Consider the following 23,639-nt stretch of genomic DNA (forward strand, 5'->3'; position numbering starts at 1 on the left):
CATACAACAGACAGCACGCAGCAGCAGTCTGCAATCAGTAAATACAAAAAATAAATAAAAAACACAGTAGGTTTTTACGTAAAAAATGAACTTTATTATCAAGGAGGGTTTAACATCAACATGCGGTTACAACATTTAAAACAGTAATATTAATTATTGCACTGGTTTACCGTAGTGATCTCTCAAGTTCCTCCCCAAAAAACAAAAAGAAGAAAAAACCACAACAAGAGAACATTTCACTTTTTCACTCTTCACATCCAAACATTCACAGAAACCCTTCCTTACTGCCAAGCACCTCCGTGGCACACCCAGCACTGCTAAGAGTAGACACACATCTATATATACAATACATAGCATCTCTGTCTGTTTAGATCCAGTCACTTAAAACACACAAGCACCCTGTAGGAATGTGTGTGGTGTAACATTGAGGTGAAGACCAAACTGTCAAAAACCAAAAACACACACAAAACACAGACAGTGATTAGATGGCCAAGTGAACCAGGAAGCAAATAGAGGCAGAGAGGCGAGAGGTCACCAGTTGGTTTTGGTCCACTGGTGATAGCTGGATACACACAAATTCCCATTTGAAGTTCCAGGTTTAACCCACAGCAGTGATCAAGATTCTTGCAATGACAATCGAGGATGCCCCGTCCTGCTTAACTTATCTGAAATTCCTGTTACCAGTCTCAAAACTCTCCACTGGACTGCCTGATACATTCTGTCTTGTTTAATTATTATGAATTACATTGCCCATTCACGTTTATAAGACTATGTACACATGAAAACCCATTGAATAAATATCCAATATGAAATAAAAATCAGCCTTGCAAACTGTATAAAACACTTAGCCTAACAACTAGAATTTGACAAGCATTATTTCTGATATGTGGTTAAAACATTTATGGTTTAAAATGTTTAACACTCGGGCAATGTTTAAAGTCCAAAACTATAACCCTCCCACCCCCCAACGACGATGATGAACAGGGTTTTCTTTTGGATTTGGATACATGCGGTTGCTGGAGGATTACTAAAACAGCAATTCAGAGACGACATGGACAGGTGGGCACGACATGGGCAGGTGGGCACGACATGGGCAGGTGGGCACGGAGGTGAAAAGTTCCTCTTTTTCACATCACATCGAATCAGTTTTCTACACAAATGGTTTCAGGTGGAGTACCACGTGGAATGAAATGACATGAGATTAGCGTGAGCAGTAAACGATGATTCCTGGCTATCAGCAATGCTGTCATACCGTACTGTCGCACAGTATAATCCAGAGAAGGAGGAGGAAGAAAAACTGGGTCACAATACTGGGTCTACAGAAATGTGTCTTCTTTTAAACAGAGGCTCATTTATAAACAATGCACCATAAGAAAAAAACTAAACATAATGATTTCAAATTGAACTCCGGCTTTAGAAACGCATTAGCTAGCTGGAGCACTGGTTCCCAACCCTGGTCCTGGGGACCCCCTGTGTCTGCTGGCTTTCATTCCAACTGAGCTCTCAGTTGCTGAACTAGACCCTTCATTGAATTTGTCCTGTAATTTTTCCTATGGAGCATTGCTTATTAATCCCGCTGCATCTATGTGTAAACATTTAAAAAGGCTGTTTCTAGCCTCACAGCTCGATTTATTTATTTGCAAGGCAGGAAAGGACATCTCTTGCTATCTTTCACCTTTAACAAGCAGGCCAGTGCATGGGCATCTCTCAAAAGGAACCCCATTTGCAGTCTGGTACAGTGGAATCTTTCCCAGTGCTCATGGACGCTGTTACAGTAAAAGTCGTAACCCTTTTCTGAACGCTTCTGGAAACCTGTATTATCCCAAAGAGTGTTTTTGTTGTTAGTGCAAACTTAAACTAAGGCAGGTGCAAGTGTTTCTACAAATCCAGGCCCTAAAGCAAATCAGTGAAACATTACCCAATGGTAAAAGCACACATCCTGGTGCGGGACGGGTCACATTTCTTAATTATTGTTTTTTAAATGTACTGCTGGAATTGTCTCATTTCTTCTTTTTTTTTTAAATGCACTGCTGGAATTGTTCAGCGCTGCAGAATGATAACCCAATGTTTTCATTATTTCAATCCTATTCATATTCAATGACTCAAAGAGGTTTCATTCAGTGTAAACATCAAACTCACTACAAGCACCTTTCATGGCACTGCAGCAGCCCATGCAGCTTGATATGTAGAGGCTACTTTCCAAGGCTTTCCCTCAGGGAAAGACACAGCAAGCCAGGTAGAATTCAGGGTTTAGCAGGCAAGCTGAGACAGCGCATGTCATGTTGAATGCGTGACCAGCCTTGGATTGGGTTGTTTAGTAATGACGAATCTCACTGCTATTTAGTTTCCTTGACCGTCTTTCCCTTCTGTGTAACAGTACAGGGATTCTGTATTTCCATACTAGTCAAAACCTCACGGTACAACATATACTAACTGTACACAGCAACACTACATTTCATGAAGGTACACTCCTCTTGAGACAGAGAGGTCCCTCCCCACGTATTAAAAGATGACATTGTCACAATGTTTCACATTCAAGTGGAGCCTGGTAGAGAGTCACAGTGTATGCGAGCTTGCTTTACACACAATCACACACTACATAACAATTACACACACTCACAGGGAAGTTTGACAGCTGTGAAAATAAACATTAGGTTGGTCCAAAAAAAAAAAAAGCAGGGCTAGAAATAAACATTGGTCTTGTTTGATGTCTTTTTTTTATTGTATCGTGTCCCTTTTGCAGGGCTGCTTCATCAGCAGTCTGCTGGCTGGCTGCTGCAGCATCTGGCCCTTGCAGTTGTTCAAGGAGCAAAGGTACTTCCAGCACCTTGACTCCTGAAATGATAACCAACACAGAAATCTCACAGACACCTTCCTCTATCTCCCACTCAGACGGTTTGTAATTAAACATCTGATTCTCCACTGTGTTACAGAGCAGACCAGCACAATGTGCACATGTGTGCATCAGTCAGGACAGGTCAGACAGCTTGTACGTGGTTAGCAAGGGCACCCCTACCAGGGCAAGGCATGCGATCAGCACGGAGCAGTACAGGACTACTGAACATGCAGCAGCCTCCTGGCGCTGTCTGCTTTATTTTTTTATTTTATTTTTTTTAGTGTTCATGATATAAAATAGATCTAAAAAAATGTCCACTTTGCTGGAGTTACGTCTTGCAGTGCTGTATTGTAAAAGGAGTGTTTCTAATGGAAATGAATGGAGCATGAATGACAGAAAAGCATTGCTCTGAACAGGTCTGAAATGTATTTTATAGAAAGAGTTATGCATCGGCTGCTTTAATAGCTTGAATTCTCAAGATGTACCTTTCATCTAAGTCATGCAGATGTTTCTGAAAGATTGTATTCATTAAGGCACAACCCATTCCATTAGCAAGAACTGCAGGCTCAGACTGAAACTTGGTAGTGGTGAGCAACTGTTTAAAAAAAAAAAAAAAAAAGTTTATTTCTTGCCCTGCCATTTACAAAAACTATGAAAAAAATTTACAAAAAAACCCTAATTCTGTATCTGGATTTCCTTTGTTTCTGATTAATGTTTCGTATAAAGTTTTTAAACATGCAGTCTTTATTTTGTTACTGGAACCTGGAGTGCGAGTTTCTCCCCCGGCGAGGCTGCTATGTTTTCTTGTAAACTTTGTCTTGCGTCGTCATCGATGTTGCTGCTGTTGCAGCTGCTTTCTGCAACACCTGCAATCCCTGTCCTCTCTTTTTGTCCCCCGTCTCTGCCTGTCTCAGTGTCTGGGGGACTTCCTTATGTGGGGCACTGCAACTGACCTGCTGGTAGGGGGCGCTACCAGCCGTTTTACCGCACGTCACCTCGGCACATTCTTTAGCCAACATGGTTCTCCTCCTGTCTCCCGGGGTCTTCATGGGACCCGTTTCAGTTTTCGGCACAGGCTGTCTGGGTGCAGACTCGGACGCTCGTGGGAGCAGAGGACTTGTCTGCTTGGAGGGCGACGCCTGTCCTGCCGAAGTTGACGTCTTGAGTGCATCAAGCATGTCCTGCTCCTGCCTGGCTTTCCCCTGCTCCTTTCCTTTTGTGTTGAGGCAGTCTTCCAACTGCATCTCTCCAGCTTTTTCAAAAGGGATGCTCAGCTTGACCGGTCCGAGCACACTTTTGACCACCGTGGCTAGCTGGGACACGAGTGGCGGTATCTTGTCAGCAGTGCTAGCTGGAATAGGAGCAGTCGATGCAGCGCTAGCTGCGTTCCTCTTATTGTCCGCTTCCTTCTTCTCCTTGCAGATGCCCACAGCTGGGGCAGGGCTGGCTTGGCAGTCTACGGCAGGAGAGAGTGACTTGGCTTCCAGGGCACTGCTGGACGTCAGGGACTTGTCGCTAATTCTCCCCGAAAGACTGCTGCTCTTTTCTTTACTGTCTGGGACCTGCTTTGGAGTGCATTTAGTGTCTTTTGAGGTCACAGTCAGAGACGTGCTGGCCGCAGCTGCAGGGGCCAGCGTGCAGATAACCGGGGCTGGCTTTAGAAAAGCATCCTTCACCGGCATAAAAGCACTCTGAATCCCAGACGTAGACAATCTCCCGGGCGCGGTCGCCTGGATGCCTTGATGGATCCGAGCCGCTGGGCAGGCGATCCTGGATATGTCTTTAGGAACCTCCGCTGTGGGGATTGTGGTCTGAGATGATTTGTGTTGTGCTGTGGTTGCTTTAACAGAGCTAGTAGACGAAGGCTCCAGTTTATCTGATGATCCGATCGTCTGTCCTGCACACTGCAGCTGGCTTACTGGAGATGATGAGGCTAATACTGCTGCTGCTGCAGCACTGCTCTTGGGCAGCTGGACTGGCACTGTTTTCACATAGGGTTCAGGTGGCAGGAAGGGGTCATCGTCAGCAGAGTCCTTGCGCCCTGTTTCAATCTTGTGCTTCAGCCTCCTCCCATCCTGGCTGTCCTCTGAGCCCTCATCCGTCTCGTCCTCAGAGGAGTCCACTTCGTGGATGGCCTCCTGCTTCTGCAAAGACTCCCGCCTCTCTGCGCGGTCCTGCCGGATAGCCGACAGCTTGTCCTTCAGTTTGCTGTTGCCTGTGGCAGCTCCTGCCCCCTCGGGCGGCTCCGGGCCGCCCAGCTTGCGGGCCGATGGCTTCTGCAGCATCCCCTTCTCAACAGGGGCCGTCCTGCTGCCCAGGAGGGTCTCGCTGACCGACTCCCGATGCATCATCTCCTTCTTGAACTCCGCGTGCGAGATGTCCAGGCTGTGCTTGCGGGAGGAGGTCAGCTTCTTGTCCAAGGAGGAGGAGGGGGAGGAAGAGGAGGAGAGGGAGGAAGCCAGCTTCTCAGCAGACTGCACCCTCTTGAGCAGAGGGGAGCGAGGGGGCTCGCCGCTTTTGGGCCGGGAGATCTGACGGACGAGAGGGGGAGAAGAGTGCAGTTTGACCGGAAAGGACTGGGTGACGCTGGAGCTGCCCAGAGTGTGACCGGACAGCGGGGAGGGGGAGCGCTGTGGTGAGGTGGACTGCGGTGTCGGGGAGGGGGTCCGGGCCAGGGGGGACAGCGGAATATTTCCTGCAGATTTGCGGCGAGGGGAGCGGTACTGGCGCTGCAGCTTGGGGGCCAGGCCATGCAGGGAGCTGGGCCGGATGTGGCCAGAGCTGGCTGGAGAGTTCGGGACGCTGGAGCTGGGAGAGCTGCTCTGGGAAGAGTTGCCACCAACTGGGAAAAAAAAAGAAAAAAACACCCTGTTAATGCTTCATAGATTCAAGCTTGTTAAATCACAGTTTGTAAATGTTTGTAAACATTGGTACACTTTAGAGAGGTTGATAAATACCCTGCAAAATGGTTACATTTATAACGGGTGCTTTCCAAACTCACATGTGACAAAAAGAGAATCAAAGAACACAGCTGTGAACTGAATTGGAAAACCATACTAGGGCAGAGGTCAGGTTTAGGCTGCTGTCTTTTATAATGTAACAAATATAACAGTAGCATGTAAATATAACATGTATTACCACTCGTAATGCATCACTAAAAACAGAGGGCCTGTACCGGAGTGCGCCGAGTCGGGGGTGCATCGGTAGCCCTGTGTGGGGGAGCGAGGGGACAGGTTGTGGGTGGGGGAGCCCGGGACACTCTCCCCGGACGACAGCGAGCGGTTCAGGGAGGACAGGCTGCGGCTCGTGTGCAGCAGGGACGCCTGCTTCGTGATCTTCCGGAAAAGGGAGCTCCGCTTCTTACTGCTGGAAAGAAACAGAATCGTCAGGGCCTTCATGAGAGCTAGTCAACAGGGTGTCAGCAGAAAGCTAAACGCAGACGAGACTCCAGCTATTCTGAAAGAGCAGATGCGTCAGGATGTAACGTAAATCTCTCCAATTCAAATTATATTGGCTACTAAACATCTGCTAGCTATTTCTAAAAAAGAAATAACCCAGGCTTGAACTGGCTCTCTGATTCGTATCAAATTCTAACAAGTTCTGTATTGCTCTGCTGAGGGTCTCTCTTCCTGTAGGTTTGACAGCAGTGTAAATTGGTTTGGTTGTTTGTTTGTTACATCCTTTGACTAAGTGGTATTGCAGATCAATTCCTCACCTCTCTTGACCTTCTTTAGTTTTCGTTTTCTTGTTCCTCCGTGCCATCTTGGACTTGTAGCTGGCTTTGCGCGCCGGACCCACTTTGATGGACGTGTTCTCGAAGGGAGTGGCCGAGATGGACACCTTGTTGCCGCTCTGGCAGAGACAAAAGAGGCCCAGCATTCATTACAAATCAGAACGAAAAAAGGGAATGGCAGAACGCACAGGACGACGAGGGTATTGTTCAACAACCACGGCCTGTCTGAGGGTCCAGACCGTACAGTTTTCGTTTTGTACTTTCGCATCAGGATCAAGAAGCCAACTACAAAACTATCAACCAACCACATTTCAGAACATTCCAGCATATCTTGTTTTACTGTGTTGACTTCTGCACTATGAGCTGACAGAAATTCAAAAGGCACGGATAACTATGTTTTAGTTTCTTTGATGATTCAAACATGATTTATAATAAGGTAATAAGTGCTCACGAGAAGATACTCTTATACCACAAGGGCCCCGAAAAATTCACAATATTACCAATTTCACGGAAATCGTGTATTTCACGGCATACCGTTAAAAATGTGCACTTTATTTTCCTTCCAGTGTTTTACATTACTCTTCACCCGCCCTGTTCATTCCATACTTTATCAGGTAGAAGCAGCGCTACAGTAGCTGCTCACAGTCCTACTTATAACCCACACCAGTGCGGTATATAAAAATAAAAGGCAGTAATGTTCCCAACCTTGAGGATGAGCTCCACCACCTCTGTGTGGACCAGGCCGTGCACCGGCTCCCCATTGACGTGAGTGATCAGATCGCCCTCCCGCAGACCAGCATTGTGTGCTGGGGCACCCTCTTCAACATGCTGGAGGGGGAGAGGGGTCAGGAAGAATGTTCACACGTGTCAGCGTTCTCCTTATAATATGAAGACATTTTCACTTCTTTCAATCATAAAACCAGTTCGACCCTTTCAGCCGTGACGGGACCTCAATGAAATGACCAATGAAACAATTGGAGACTCCTCACCCAGACCATGTGGTGCACTGTGTAGATGTCTGAGTCCCCCATGTACACACGGATGGCCCGCAGCGTGAAGCCGTACTTCTTGCCCGCGCGGTGGATCACGATTGCAGGCTTGGCGCTGCTGATAGCGGGCGAGTAGTCGCGGCTGGGGGACGAGTCTCGTGAGGACGGGTTTGACGAGAGGGAGTGGGGTGACATCGGGCTGGCCAGAGGGGAGCCACTGTGGTAATCTGGGGAGAGTTATTGTTACTGTTATCATTTTTAAAGGTGATGCCACAGCTTCTCTTAAAAATACCAGACAAGTACCGTATGACTTTGTTTTATGCACATTGCTTATATTTCTATGATACTAAACCCCTGCCCTGACTCACCAGATGGGATCATGAGGGACAGCGTGGTTGCAGAGGCTGACTTGATGACCTTGTTGAGCGGCCGCGAGGTGCGCTTCTCCAGCGACTCCCCCGAGAGCAGCCTGTGCCGTGCGCGCCGCGCTGCCAGGTCGCTGATGGCCTTGGGTGTGGCATTGTCCGAAACTTCAGCACTGATGTACCGCGAAGAGCGCTCAGAGAGTTCAGTGGAGTTGCCGGCTAGTGGAGAAACAAACAACATGCATAGATAATTGGTTCCTGATTAAATAAATCATTTCAGCATTTAAAAGGGCAGTTATTTTACACATCCAGGAATTCTAAAAGTTTCTAAAATGTTTCAAAGCACTGTCCCAATACAGTAATGATATCTAAACTAGCTGTAAAATTAACAGTGAAGCTCAGCTGCACTACCTAGACCAAGGTACCACCACAGAGAAGGGATCTATGAAGCCATCTGATTGTGCTGCGTCACTGTCATGGGTTTAAACCCTCTTCAGCGTGGCGTGGTGGCTGGGCACTCACATGTCAGCGTGCTCTTGCCCAGGGTTCTGGTGCCGGAGCTGGGGGTGGTGGGAGACTCATCCAGCCGCAGCTCTCTCTCCAGGGGCTGCTCGGGAATGGTGAGGGGAAGCTCCTCCCCGCGGGGACCCCAGCTGGCAGGGGGGCCCTTCCTGGAGATCTCATCCTCCGTGGAGATGGCGAAGCGTGGCATCTCGATGATGGCAGAGCAGCAGCGGCGGCGCACAGTCAGCGGGGGGCTGGAGTCACTCTCCGTGTGCGAGGACTCCGACACGGACAGGCGCTTCCGCAGGCTGCAGCCCCGGCAGGGAGAGAGAGAGGGGAGAGGGAGGTGTTCACTGTATTACAGCCCCAAGCTTTACCAAACCAAAACAGCCAGCGACAGAAAGTAACACATACCAGGGATGGAAACAAGACTCCCATTGCACAGCAGCTTGATCTTTTCTATGGTTGTAATTTATTAGAACATATTTTATGTACTGAAACGAAAGAGATTATTGTGCCTAATGCAAAATGTGTATTATCATCAAGGATTGAAATAAGACTCCCATTGCATAGCAGTTTGATCCATTCCTGGTTTTTACTACACTATGTGTCTAATAAGACACACTGTGTTACCTACATACACGGTGGGTAATCAAACTTGCACTATTTAAAAAACTGGAATGGGTGAAACTGCTATGCAATAGGAGTGTTATTTCCATCCCTGAATACAGTACTGCAATACAACCATCAGATGCTGGATTACAAGTTAGCAATAGCTATCATGCAATACAAGCTAGCTGCACCAGATGCAATCAGGCTCAAACACCTTGCCCTTGCGAGTGTGCTTTAGACACAGCCCCCTCCGCAAACACAGGGCGAGGCTCCCGTCACTGTGTGATGAGGGGAACCAGTGGACTCACATTTCAGGCGAGCCCACCATCCAGCTACGGTCCCGGGACTTGAGCCCGCTCAGACTGTCCATCTTGCCAGTGCCCTCCTCACTCAGGCTACGCTTGGTGGGAGGCGGGGTCTTCTTATCCTCGTGAAGGGAAAGGCGCTCCATGCTGCTGTACACCTGGCGAGAGAGAGGAGAGGAGACATCTGCATTACCCACCACCTCACACACTATGTATTAGTACGCACTTCAGGGGTGGAAATAGAACTCCCACTGCATAGCGGTTTGAGCCATTCCTGGCTTTAATACAATTTGAATAAGACGCAGCTGAGCTTGGAACCTGGAATGGGTGAAACTGCGGCGCAATAGGGGTCGTATTTCCATCCCTGCACTTCGCTGACGATTCTCACTTGCATCGTGGTTAACTATGCTAACAGCGTAACTAGCTCTGTAACTGCCCCTTAACATTGGTTGAGTTTAGCTTTTTCAATGATTTCAGATTTAATGACAATGTCTGAATTTATGGAATGACTGTAATTGGTAGACAAACCCTTGAATTCACCTAAGTATTTCATTCACTTAAAAAATGGGCAGTTAAATTTAAACATGCACTGAACATACTTCAGTTTAGCTTATGGCCACGAAATATAGCCACAGTCTGAACTCAGGAGGTATCAGCCACTCAACTCTAAGTGCAGTATGTCATTCTCCGGCTTTGTTTTTACTTGAGCTGTTTATTCTTGTGCAATGCTGAACTCACTGGGAGCCCTCATTTAGTGCACAGCTCCACACAGTGTGGACGACCTGGAGTCGTTTTTAAAGAGGAAGCTGAAGTAAGCAGCTCTCCCCTGGGCAGGGTTCACTCACCTTGCTGAAGCGAGGGGAACAGGAGGAGAACTGACGCATTTCTACATGCTCTTCATCATTCGTGTCCTCCTCCTCTTCTGATTCCACGTGGTGGTAGCGATCCGAGCGAGCTACAGAGACACACAATTAGACACACACACATACCGAACTGACCCAGCCAACAACCGGGGGTGAAATAAACACATTTCCCCTCCCCCAGTCTTTCTGCATTATCCATCAGTCCCCGTGCTTGTGGTGTACCTAGCTGTTTTGCTACGTAGTTATGTCTGCCACAACCCACGTAAAACGTCGAACCAAATATTTTCAGTCTTCCAGTCTTTAATTGACTCAATTTTTTTTAAAACGGCGTTTAATTTTACAAAACTAGAACCAAGCAGTGAAGTAATAATATAATCCGAGCTCTCTTCAGCAATCTGCAGGTGTTTGTTTCTCATTTTGTGACATTAAGATTTTTTTTTTTTTTCTCTTTTCAAAGTGACGCTTTGAGAATGTGTCCCGTCGTGGCTCAGTGTAAAAGATCGGGCTTACTGTCGAAGTAGCTGGTGTCGTCCTCCGACTCCAGCTGGGGGATAAACTCGGCCTTCTGCCGCAGTAAACTGTTCCAGTCGAGGTCAGAGAAGAAACGGTGCTGCTTCACCTCAAAGGCACTGCCTGTTCCCAAACACAAAGCAAGCACAATACAAGAGGACACTGCTTTGAAACAAACACACAACGCAGCTCGGCTAGAGACTGCGAACAACGGCATTAAGAAACATCGGGCTATATTTTCTAAGCATTTACTCCAGTCTTTATTTAACTACTATTTTTTTTCAAAGGAGAAAAAACAAAAAAAAGCTGCAGATCATATGAAACTAGATCCAGAAGTACCATTAATTCATTTTTGCACACATTAAAGCTGTTTGCTTGTCAGTTTTATATCATTTACAGGGAATGTTCCTCTTCCAAAATAAATAGGGAGTTAATTAAAGACTGGAGTAAAAGCTTTGAAAATAAGAGCCCATCATATTTAATACAAAAAAATGAAACAGCTGGTTCAGTCAACAGCGTTCTCCTGAAAGCAGATCTTGAAACCTCCTTGCTGCACATCCTTCTCTGCAAGTTGAAATTGTCCATTTAAACTTCCAATCCATTTCTTGTACCTTTAGGACCCAGCACCCCTACCTGTTCCCAGCCTGTCCATAGGGTTTTGCCTGAGGAGCTTGGAGATGAGATCCTCTGCTTCAGGGGGCAGAGCATCCTCTTCTTCAGGCCAGATGATTTCATCTAGGAAAGAGGAGGGAGTAGAGAGGAGCTTGAATGAATTCTGCACTACATAGGACCTGCAACTCTTCTCATTCTTCTCTGTGAGCAGAAACTTTCAATCCTTTAGACAACCCAAGGTCATTTTGTTCCCTAGCATATGTTAATCCAAATATGATTCCTTGTCTAAAGCATGCACAGCAGTCTTGAATTTGAACAACTACTATGAAGGCTTTTTGACACTGCCACATAGATAAGCTCAAGGAGCGACACATTATTTGATTTCGATTCATACACTGCAGACGATTCAAATCAAAAGAAATATCGCTCCACATGTGTTTATTACATAAAATTCTGTAAAAAAATTAATTAATTAAAAAAAATAATAATTCTAAAAATTCAGAGAGCTGGTGCTCACCGCTGATGACTTGTCCAAACAGCTCCTCTGGTGTGTCTCCGAAGAAGGGCGCACAGCCCACCAGGAACTCATAGAGGATGACCCCCATAGCCCACCAGTCCACTGGCTTCCCGTACCCCTGCCGCAGGATCACCTCCGGAGCGATGTACTCAGGGGTGCCGCACACCTGCGGACCAAGACACGCAGAAAATCAGGAACACCAGTGCCAACGCAGAAGGGAGGAGATGGTTTCTTACAGAGTAGTGAAGGGAATTGAGTGGGGTACCCAGGCACGGCTATTGAGAGAGGTACCCAGGCATGGCTATTGAGTGGGACACCCAGGCATGGCTATTTAATGTGTTACCCAGGTGTTTAAGGTTCGATCCTGGAATAGCGCATGTCTGTGCTATCAGTGTAGGACACACAGCAAGCTCACACACACACACAGCACACAGCAAGCTCACACACACAGCAAGCTCACACACACACACACAGCAAGCTCACACACACACACACACACAGCAAGCTCACACACACACAGCAAGCTCACACACACACACAGCACACAGCAAGCTCACACACACACAGCAAGCTCACACACACACACAGCAAGCTCACACACACACACAGCACACAGCAAGCTCACACACACACACAGCACACAGCAAGCTCACACACACAGTACAGAGCAAGCTCCTGCAGTACCTGCTTGTCCAGGAACTCCCTGGCATCCTTTTCAATGTGCCCCTCATACAGGTTGGTGGTGAGACTCATAAGCCCGATCTTCGAGAGCCCGAAATCAGTGAGCTTGACGTGTCCCATCGAGGTGATCAGCAAACTAGCACAACACAAGAGAGAGGAGTTCTGTCAGAGACACGTGGGTGCAACGTGACTGATCGGTGTTTGAACCAAAACCATGAAGTGCCACTGAAAGGAATGACGCAAGCGTTGCAAGCTTACTTGTCAGGTTTGAGGTCCCGGTGAACGATGCCGTAGTTGTGAAGATACTCGAGGGCCAGCACTGTTTCAGCAAAGTACAAGCGCGCCATGTCAACAGGCAGGGCCCCAATGCTCTTCAGCAAAGTGGCACAGTCACCGCCTGCCAAGAAAGCAAACCAGCTCAATAAGGCATTCTTAAAACCAACTATATACAGCTATGGCCAAAAGTTTAGCATCCCCCTATATAAATAACACATTGTGCTTCATAAAGTCAAATGAAACCAGCCAAATAATGCTATGTTAACATATTGCATTGAATACCGCTTGTAGTTTTCTATATACTTGTATGGAAAAACAGACAAACATGGAAACATTTGACACTACAAAATCTAATGTTAAATATTGCACTATTATTATGGCTTCCCTTAGACTTTTGCAATATTATTTTGTAGTTTCTTTGATTACATGATGTTAAATAAAGGATAAATTATGTTCAGATACAATTCTAAATGTTTAAACACTAAACTGTTCACAGCAGTGGGTTCTTTTAATACAATTTTCAGTTTAACTTTGTGCATGGTTTGTTTTTTTACAATTATGTCTAAATCCTAAAATTCTAGGTGATGCAAAACTTTTGAAGTGTGCCTGATTAGACTCGTAGTGAAACCAGGAATGGATCAAACTGCTATGCAGTGGGAGTCCTCTTTCCATCCCTGACGGCGTACCTTCCACGTACTCCATGACCATGCAGAGGTGGCGCTTGGTCTCGAAGGAGCAGAACATGCTGACCACAAAGGGGTTCTCTGCGAAGGTCAGGATGTCCCGCTCCACGAAGGCCTGCTGGATCTGGTTCCTCAGGATCAAGTTCTGCTTGTTGATCTTCTTCATGGCAAAGCGCTGCCGGGTCTCCTTGTGCCGGACCAGGTACACCGCGCTGCAGGAGCAAGGGCACGGAGCAAGGATAAGTGCGTACGTCCGCTTTCCATTGTTAGAAATCAGGCTACATTGTGGTGTCACAAGAGCACTGCAACGGGTAATGACAGCATAACACAATAAACGTTATAGGACAACAGCACCAGCTTTACAGTTGATAGACTTATTGAAATCTGCTCCAGGTCTCAGTTATGTTGCTACTGTCTTTTTATAATTTAAATTTTGAACCTGTATGGTTTGCATAGTGACAAAAAATCCTCTGTACCCAGTCCTCTCGGTATTGAAGGGCAGCTCTATAGCAGTGTTGCTCACTAAGCTAGCAAGCAACACTGCTGTAGAGTGGCTGCTCAGGGGATCGTCTCCAGGGGTGTCTCAAGACACTCACCCATAGGCTCCGTTGCTGATGAGCTTGATGTTCTCAAAGTCCTCCTCGCAGGGGGGTTTCTTCCTCTGCATCGCAGTTCCACAGCTCTGAAAGAGAACAGTTAAGAGAGTGTTAATAAAGAGGCGTAGAACTCAACACCCAGTGCTGAGCAGTCTGAGCAGTGAACTCCCATATCCTTTCTGCTGCACTGCACTTACATCCACAGTCTCGTCAGTGTCAGGCGTGTCGGGGTTGCCACTGTCATAGCTACTCAGCTGGACCATTTCTGCAACAACAAAAAAACCTGTACATTAATATCATCAGTGAGTATTCCAGTATTAGAGTACAAGTCAACAGGGGTTAGGGTTAATATAAAGTGTGATTATGTATGAAACCAAAGCCAAATTTGGTAAGTTTACACAAATATTGGGTCTTATTTTAAAGCCTCTGGGTCCATGGATTTTGGACAAAATAAGGGACTCTTTCAACATAGCAGACTTGTATACAGATATAGGAAAGAGAACTCCACTCAACACTGCAGAGCGCTCCAGTGCTACAGGAAAGAGAACTCTGCTCAACACTGCAGAGCACTCCAGTGCTACAGGAAAGAGAACTCCAGTCAACACTGCAGAGAGCTCCAGTGCTACAGGAAAGAGAACTCCAGTCAACACTGCAGAGCGCTCCAGTGCTACAGGAAAGAGAACTCCGCTCAACACTGCAGAGCGCTCCAGTGCTAAAGGAAAGAGAACTCCGCTCAACACTGCAGAGCGCTCCAGTGCTACAGGAAAGAGAACTCCAGTCAACACTGCAGAGAGCTCCAGTGCTACAGGAAAGAGAACTCCAGTCAACACTGCAGAGAGCTCCAGTGCTACAGGAAAGAGAACTCCGCTCAACACTGCAGAGCGCTCCAGTGCTACAGGAAAGAGAACTCCGCTCAACACTGCAGAGCGCTCCAGTGCTACAGGAAAGAGAACTCCGCTCAACACTGCAGAGAGCTCCAGTGCTACAGGAAAGAGAACTCCGCTCAACACTGCAGAGCGCTCCAGTGCTACAGGAAAGAGAACTCCAGTCAACACTGCAGAGCGCTCCAGTGCTACAGGAAAGAGAACTCCGCTCAACACTGCAGAGCGCTCCAGTGCTAAAGGAAAGAGAACTCCGCTCAACACTGCAGAGCGCTCCAGTGCTACAGGAAAGAGAACTCCGCTCAACACTGCAGAGCGCTCCAGTGCTACAGGAAAGAGAACTCCAGTCAACACTGCAGAGAGCTCCAGTGCTACAGGAAAGAGAACTCCGCTCAACACTGCAGAGCGCTCCAGTGCTAAAGGAAAGAGAACTCCGCTCAACACTGCAGAGCGCTCCAGTGCTAAAGGAAAGAGAACTCCGCTCAACACTGCAGAGCGCTCCAGTGCTACAGGAAAGAGAACTCCGCTCAACACTGCAGAGCGCTCCAGTGCTAAAGGAAAGAGAACTCCGCTCAACACTGCAGAGCGCTCCAGTGCTACAGGAAAGAGAACTCCGCTCAACACTGCAGAGCGCTCCAGTGCTAAAGGAAAGAGAACTCCGCTCAACACTGCAGAGCGCTCCAGTGCTAAAGGAAAGAGAACTCCGCTCAACACTGCAGAGAGCTCCAGTGCTATAGGAAAGAGAACATCTTTACACCAGTAAACTAACCTAACATACTGTACTAATATGTATAAAGTACATTTGTCAATTTTCATGTATTGTTCAGTATAAGATGTAAATGTTCAGGGATGTATTGTTTGACCCATTCCTGTTTTTTCTTAATAAGACAAACCTGTGCTTGTCAACGGTACACTGGGGATGATCAAGTTTGTATCAAAACCTGGAATGGGTGAAACTGCTACACAACAGAAGTCCTAATTCCATCCCTGCTATTCAATAAATTACCCCAGGGGAACCTACAGTACGTGGTTCCTAACAGATATAAAAGTGTGGAGTCCTTCAGCGATTTCTGTTTTTTAGTGTACTGCTGCAACATTAATAATGAAAAGTACACCAAGAGCTTGAGGGGTCTTCTAGGTGTGCTGGTGCGCTGCTGTGGGACTGATTGCCCTTCCACACTCACCCTCCAGGGGATCCCTGGTAAGCCCCAGTTGGCTGATGATGTAGCGGGGAATGTCCGACTTGATTCCCTGCCCTTCTTTGGCATGGCCCTCGGCAGCCTCCAACAGATGATAGAACTCCTCTGGATCAAACTCCTGCAGCGGAGAAAGAATGAGAGAAACTCCCCTTTCTGTGTCCATGGTGCTAATGCTGGAACATGCTCGGACCACACTTTTAACCATCTGACTGAGAAAGTGTCAAATATTTTCTTCTTAAACATATTGCTGATACCAGTTTTGCAGGCATGGAAATAAGACTCCCATTGCATAGCACTTTGATTCATTCCTGGGTTTACTATGAGTTTAATAAGACACACCCAAGCTTGTTACCTTCACACTGGGACTGATCAAGCTTGTACTAAAACCTGGAATGGGTGAAACTGCTATGCAATGGAAGTCTTGTTTCCATCTCTGTTTTGTACTGGTATTGGAATCTTCTATTTTAAGGAAAATTCAGTTTTATGTTATTAAATAAAATGAGTTGGTCCAGAAGTACACTTTAAGATATCTTTCTTCTCTAAGAAGCGTCCGATTCATTTCACTGTCAAAGCCTAGTTAATTGTCTGTACAGCCATGGCATAACCTCATCATTCATTGGGCTTCATGGGAAAATCTTTGTCTTGAATTGGTAACAGGAGTCTACATTTCCTCCCAAGCTGAAGGTTTTTAATAAGCAAAGCGTTCATTCCTCACGGGGTCCAGATTTTAAGAAGTCAGCCTTCTGGAGTATTATTGTGAATCAATTTAGAAACTCTATCTGTAAAGTGCCACAATGTCGGTCACACATTATTTGTCAAAACTCCAAATGTAACTGCACCCCCCCGATCCACCGCCAGCCACAGCATGGCAATTGTATTTCTGCGTACTGATAGGAGGCTCCAAATAACTTCATAGGGAATAACACAGCACATGGCCCCCCACACTTCGACAATTTAATTACCACCGCAAGGTGGTTTGATTTAGGGAAAAAACATCAACAGACAGAGAGAGAGAGAGAGCGAGAGACAGAAAAGGAGGGGTAAAATAAGGGGGAAAACAGAAAAAGAAGACACTGACACAAATTCGTCAAACTTAGAAATCAATACACGCCTGTCAGACAAGGAGATTAAAAACCACACAAAACAAGATACAACATTGAAGACATTATGAAGCAGCTTTTCCAGTGGCAGAGAGAGCCTGCAATAACTGGCGGGCTGAACATTCAAACAGGGCACACACAAGACACAGTGCACAGGGGCATGCACACACACAGACACACTATAACACAGGCACGGACAGTTCCTTCATCCTTACCAGGCATTCAAGCAGCCGGGCCGGCCTGGCAATGACTATCATCAGCTTCCTCACCAGCTGGGTGACGAAGGCGACCTCCCGGCTCTCTGAGCGCTCATGGGCCTGGAAGCAAAGCAGAGAATCAGAAACCACCACAGAGGAAAAAACAAGCACTGCGGTTGTTGTTTCTGTAAAAAAAAAAAAATTTTTCCCCTTTCTGCCAACTTGTATTGTTTTCTTTTTGGTCAAGCTGAAAATGTAACAAATGCAGCTTCTAGTGTTGTCTCTTTGCTGGGTTTCAGCAGGTAAAGCCCAGTTCATTTTGTTGAGGCAAGACAAATGTGTCTGGTTACAGAGAAAGAGGGTTTCAGGCCTGCAGGCTGGCTTTGACAAACGGCTCCATCCGACATGTCTGCTGTACAGCAAGGCTACACAACACAGTGGCAACAAGGCAAAACTGGCTAAGCAGGTGAGGAAAGGGATCCCCGGACCGACAAGGCCAATTTACCCAGAACTCTACACATGCATTACCATGGAAACTGTTTTAAGACCCCCAAACCCCCCCCACCTCCAAAGTTCTAGTGGGTCCAGCTAGCTTGCAATTCAAAAGACAGAATATGCCTCTAAAAGATGATTCTGTACACCACAAAAACAGATATGATAAGATAATTAAGACGCACGATAAAAACCGTGACTGAAAATATAACATGTATGATGCTATAACAAACATGCCGATGCACATTGGAAAACGTAACCAGGACATTAGGACAGTTCACCCATCATTCATGGATGTAAACAAAAGCTCCTGGCTGACACACAGCTCACAGTGCACTGCTGCTTCAAATGAGGTTTCCCTTGTGAATACGCGGTCGAGGCTGGAGGACTACCTCTTACCACAATGCTTCCTGAAGGTTAGCAATGGGATGCAAAGGTAAAACAGTACAGACAGTGCAACACTGCACCTGCCCAGACTAAACCTGGCATTACCATTTGCATGGTTTGAAAGCAGGTTAATAGATGTCCAAAAACAGAGAAGATACAGCCACCATATAAAGCACTTAACTGAATAAAGCAGTCTAGCATTATTAAATCGCTCAGCTACTGTAGAACCCCCATTTCCCCTAAGGACCTGCTAGGGGGGCGCAGTCATGAATATTAAGTGCAAACGAGAAAGGTAAATAACAGGGGCTGTGTGCCACAGTTCAAAGTAACAGATTAGATCAACAGATTCTTAATGAGATCCCTGAAGGAGTCGTCAGCCTTCTTCACAGTTCTATCTAAACATTCGCAAGAGAATATTAAGACTTTGGACAACCCGCATTAAACAAGAAGATCCCTCTACAGGGCAGTGCAAGAATGCATCTACCAGACTGCAAACATGAGACAGTGTCCATCTTAACTGCAAACATGGAGTATAAAATCAGATGACACACCACCACCCTTAAATATCATCACAGCAATTCCTAAAAGTGATTTTGAATTACATTCCCAAAGGAAAATTTAAAACCCCCAAAAATACTTTCCATTGCGATTAGAACATAATAACCAACTCAACTGGTAAGGTCTCTCCCACAACCCTGGTCCATTCCTGATGCTCCAAGATACTCTGTAAAATCTCCTCCTCCTCCACCCTTCTCTGCCATGAGATCCTGGACATCTTATAAAGATGCCGTGTTTACCCCGCAATGCCCCCGGTGTTGAAACACGGCGTGTTTTATCCACCTAACACCACACTGCGGCTGAGCGCTACGCCCCCGCTGCAAACTATCCAATTAGCACTCCCCAGATGATGTCATGCTTGCTTCAGGACTGCCTGTGTCATTTCAGGGGTTGTTTCCAGATGCCATTCCTATACACCCACACACACCCACACACACACACACACACAGATATAAACAAGCCTGTCGTTGCTGTCATGAGCACTGGAGCCAGTGGTGTGATAATTTAAAGGAGCTCTCCTCTCCCTCGCGCCCTCCTTTCTCGTCTGAAAGAGCCATCCGTCACTAACTGCGAGTGCTGGGGATTTTAATTTCACGCCCCATCACCCCCCTCAAGGGATCGGAATGGGCCGATGGGAGCAATAACTTGGAAACGAGCCTCTGGGCACTGTAATTGAGTTAACAGAGGCACACGCACACAAAGAAACAGAGTTGTGACTAATAGATTTGTGACAGGTCTGGAAGAATGTGGTCTGCTGGGGGCTATGTAGACAGTGTTGTGGAGTTGAAGGTGGTGAAGCCCCCCTACCCCTCCCCCTTCATGCCACAATTCAACACCCTTCCTCTGGAACAGGTTGCAGTGTGCCCTCCTTAACTGGCTAATGGTTGGTTAATCGTGGCTCCTGGTCTGTGGTTCTACTCACGTCCTGCAGCAGCTTCTCCAGGTTCTCCTGCAGCTCGTAGAAGTAGCGCGAGGTGATGAGGCCCTCACGGGACTTGTCCAGGCAGTCCCGGGACAGCTCGATCACCTGGTGGTGGATAAAGCTCAGGACCCCGTCGGCCAGGGGCATCACCTTCTCGGGGGCGCAGGAGGAGATGAAATCCGCCAGACGCTCCTCCATCTGCGCCGTCGCCTGCAAGGGGGAGCAAGACACACACACGCACAGAGTGTTTCACTGAACAAGGCTGTGTGTGTGATTCTAGCGTTCATGAACACTTTGCATGGACTCCCATATGGACTCCCATATCGCGTAGGTTTAGTATTCCAAACTCCAGAGGGGCATGGATCGACACAACAATAAAAAGCTGGGACTGAAGTCAATACTCCTGGTTAAAATGTACTTTTAAAACAATTAATGTTCAAAATATATGGTTTAAATATTAAACGGATATGGCCTATTTCCTATCTTCTGTGGACTTGTTTTGACCCCACAGGCACTACAAACAAGCCCAAACTGACAGAGGTCTCACTGAACAAGGCTATCCAGAGCAACACACACAGTCTTATTCAGTCCTGAAGCCCCTTAGTGTTTGTGCAGTCTGTTTCCTCATCTTTTAAAACAGAAGGAAAGAGGAGCCTTCACTTACCTTCGGGAACCTCTCTTTGTACACATGGTTCATCATTACGATCTCATGGTCGAAAGAGATGGGGGACCGCCCGGGGCTGCAACACACAAAGCCAGTAAACCTACACTAAGTCCTTCTTTAATATAGAGTTGGCATTTCAGCACGTGTAAACTTTGACAGTTCGATACCCAAGTTGTCTTCTGTCATGTTTATCTTGGAAGTGCAGCAGATTTTGGACAGGGATGCTTTGCACCAATAAGAACTGCACCGGTTGTCTTTGTGTTGTGTTTGTCCACAGAAAACTGGTCATTCTTTCATATACTTTACATTACACCTTCTAAAAGGAGTGGCTATAAAGATTATAAATAGCAGCAGGCGCACTCCACATCCATTAAAACAAGCATATATACAATAGTACTGAATCCTTCTTATAAACCCGTCCCTTCTCCACCGTGGGACACGGTACTGCATGCACAAATAGTGCATACAATATAATGCAAGCATGTATATTTGTGTTTGACAGCAGGAGACACATGTCCTATATGATGTACCACCACCCCGGCAACAGTACCGTGGAACTGACGGATAGCTGAAGCAACAGTATTTCAGTTCCATTCCGCTGGTTTCATCAGGCTTGTCTAAACGGCAGATGTGGCTCTCTGAGTCATTCCAGGGCTAGCGGCGTGTGACCTCCGCATGGGGTAATGCGGTATGTCATCAAAAACCAGTCTGGGAAGGCAATTACCGCTACTTGCCTAATTAATTACATTAAATCAGCACGTGTTATAAAACAGCCAACTTCCCAACATTTTGGTATGTTTAACACACCTTTATATTTACTTTACCAGGTCAATTCATAATCAGTTCCTTAAAAACGACATTATATATATATATATATATATATACACACACACACACACACACACACACACAGTATGTTGCAATTTGAGAAGACAAACCACTTTTAACTAAATTGCCGCAAACTAATTTTCAATAAATTTGCACTGATAATGTCAGGTCGGCGTGACTCGCGGTAATTAAAGCCGACAGCTGTTTAGGGGCCCGAGTGAAATACACTCTGGTGTGTTCATCTCTCTTTCTAATTGCCAGTGGTCCCAGCTAGAAACCCACCTGAGCGGCTAATTGAGCAGGAGCAGCAGCGCGAGTGAGAAGGAAAAGATGCAGTAGAGATGTACGAATCTGAACTCCACACGAGAGCCTGGGACCGGGGGAACATTTTGGACGAGGAAATTAATGGCTGTCGATCTTCACTTAGAAGCCAGCTCCATTTACAAATAAAAACACAGGCTGTTCTTTGTGTTTCGTGGAAATTCCTTTTGCTCTTTCCAGTTAGATCCAAGAGCATCCTGCATGTCGGAATTCCAGGTTGACCATTTATTGCACGTTATTTAAAAATAACACCACTCTCCAGTCGTTTTAAGTTAAGGGGGTCCTGCAATTCAAAATGACAGCTTGCTTAACAATCTCACAGCTGAGGGAGCTGATGTAATGTCATGCACGCTGTCTCTTCAATGTACAAATGCTGTGCATCCGGTCATGGACTGTATAAAGATTAGACTTTGTTTTGTGATCAATGTTTGTGTTTCCCTGTTTAAAACAATGCAATACAATGCATATTAAACCACTTGCATTCAGCAATATGAAGGAATGCAATAGTATTTTTTTCACATGATTACCATTTATTTATTATTATTAACGTTATTATTAACGTTATTATTATTATTATTATTATTATTATTATTATTATTATAATAATAATAATAATAATAATAATAATAATAATAATATTTATATAAAACATTGTCTGATTTTCTCAATTTTCCACTTCTTAAATATATGAGCCCTTGTAAATGAGGTCTTAATGGGTACATTTCCTGGTTAAATAAATAAATAAAATTATATTCATTTTTACAATGTTCTGACGTTTTTATCCCCCTCTTTTAGCGATTTTTCTTATTTTAGTTTCCTCCCCATGAGCAAACAGTTGCCATGCCTTGTATCTGGCTGATGGCTCGGAATCTGTGTGCTGCTTGCATTCAATTACTGCACAGCACGGACCGCACTATGAAACACCACTGATGCATCTACTAACACAGCACAGAAAACAAAATTAAACCAGGAGCAGGCCACTGCAAATAAATAAATACATCAACAAAACCAGTTTGTATTTGGGCAGCTATAAATAATGGAGCAATCCTTTCCACTGGAGCCACCGTCCTCCCAGTACAACAAACACCACAGAGGAAATGAAAGATCTAATTGACCATGACAGGTGGGTGAGGCAATGCGTGGTGCCATAAAAAACTGGCTCACAGTTCCCCTGCATGCAATCAGAGAAGCAATTACATGGATAATTGATTGACTGAAGGCCCGGCACCAGCTGATGTGTTGCTCTATGGAGCCCATGAGATCAGCGACTTGTAGGGGAAAAAAAAAACAAAGGAAAAAACTGTGCTGTTATTTACACATGGCAGAGACCAAACCTCTGCACGCCCTGTGCACACGTGCATAAAGCAGATCTTATAATACATACTGGAATTACCACCTGAACTAGGAAGTTTCCATTGAATACACTGAAACAGCAACCTGTTACTTAAGAACGTTTATAGAGAATTACTACTGTGTCCTATATTAACGTGTGGAAAAGCCTTTTCATGGTATTTCCACAGCGCACTACATTAAATGCTTCTGTGTACTGTTTCAACCCAGACTGGCTGTACATGCTCCCCGCCACAGTGATCTGCCTCTGGGTTGTTACGTTATATATATATGTAACACAGGTGACAGTGGCTTGCAAATGGCTTGATTTTTCTGCTCTAATTAACTTTGTTGTTTTGGTAACGATGATTTACTCCATGCTCATTAAATATTCATATTCATGGTTTGGAGATGAGAGAGGTTTGGCAAGTCTGTCACGCCAGTTTGAAAAATTTAAAAAAAAAAAAACAAAAAAAAAAAAAAAAAAACACAATTACCTGCGTGAGCCGCAACAACCATTCTGCAGGTGAAGACGGGAACTGTGTGTTCATGAAAAAATAAAATTGAAACATTCTTTAGCAAGACCACAGATCAGAAGCAACAGCTGGAAAGACACTTGCAGCCAGGGTTTTAACTCTTCAGCACATAAACACACAGTTCTCTTCTTTAGGAAGTTATT

The 23,639-nt window shown here is 45.8% G+C and overlaps 1 protein-coding gene across 16 annotated transcripts in view; it reads right to left on the reverse strand.

Moving 5' to 3' along the window:
• Positions 1-71: 71 nt before the first annotated feature.
• The window catches only part of LOC121330902 (microtubule-associated serine/threonine-protein kinase 2-like), a 114,167-nt gene continuing 90,599 nt past the window's right edge, over positions 72-23,639 (reverse strand). For 8 of the 16 annotated variants that reach the window (XM_041277844.1, XM_041277842.1, XM_041277850.1 and 5 more), the window contains 22 exons: positions 23,458-23,499; positions 20,483-20,558; positions 19,819-20,028; positions 17,478-17,579; positions 16,148-16,280; positions 14,280-14,347; positions 14,083-14,168; positions 13,490-13,698; positions 12,786-12,924; positions 12,531-12,663; positions 11,847-12,012; positions 11,351-11,452; positions 10,718-10,840; positions 10,190-10,299; positions 9,348-9,502; positions 8,446-8,735; positions 7,927-8,142; positions 7,559-7,785; positions 7,275-7,397; positions 6,552-6,688; positions 6,012-6,202; positions 72-5,678 (listed from right to left, as the gene is read on the reverse strand). In XM_041277844.1, coding sequence (XP_041133778.1) covers positions 3,631-5,678; positions 6,012-6,202; positions 6,552-6,688; positions 7,275-7,397; positions 7,559-7,785; positions 7,927-8,142; positions 8,446-8,735; positions 9,348-9,502; positions 10,190-10,299; positions 10,718-10,840; positions 11,351-11,452; positions 11,847-12,012; positions 12,531-12,663; positions 12,786-12,924; positions 13,490-13,698; positions 14,083-14,168; positions 14,280-14,347; positions 16,148-16,280; positions 17,478-17,579; positions 19,819-20,028; positions 20,483-20,558; positions 23,458-23,499 — 5,086 coding nt within the window. In that variant the 3' untranslated portion in view covers positions 72-3,630. The remainder of the gene's footprint in view (positions 5,679-6,011; positions 6,203-6,551; positions 6,689-7,274; positions 7,398-7,558; positions 7,786-7,926; positions 8,143-8,445; positions 8,736-9,347; positions 9,503-10,189; positions 10,300-10,717; positions 10,841-11,350; positions 11,453-11,846; positions 12,013-12,530; positions 12,664-12,785; positions 12,925-13,489; positions 13,699-14,082; positions 14,169-14,279; positions 14,348-16,147; positions 16,281-17,477; positions 17,580-19,818; positions 20,029-20,482; positions 20,559-23,457; positions 23,500-23,639) is intronic. The other 8 variants (XM_041277847.1, XM_041277845.1, XM_041277852.1 and 5 more) reach the window with 3 other exon arrangements.

Source organism: Polyodon spathula, chromosome 18, assembly GCF_017654505.1.
Source record: "Polyodon spathula isolate WHYD16114869_AA chromosome 18, ASM1765450v1, whole genome shotgun sequence".
In the NCBI taxonomy this organism is placed as follows: Eukaryota; Metazoa; Chordata; class Actinopteri; order Acipenseriformes; family Polyodontidae; genus Polyodon; species Polyodon spathula.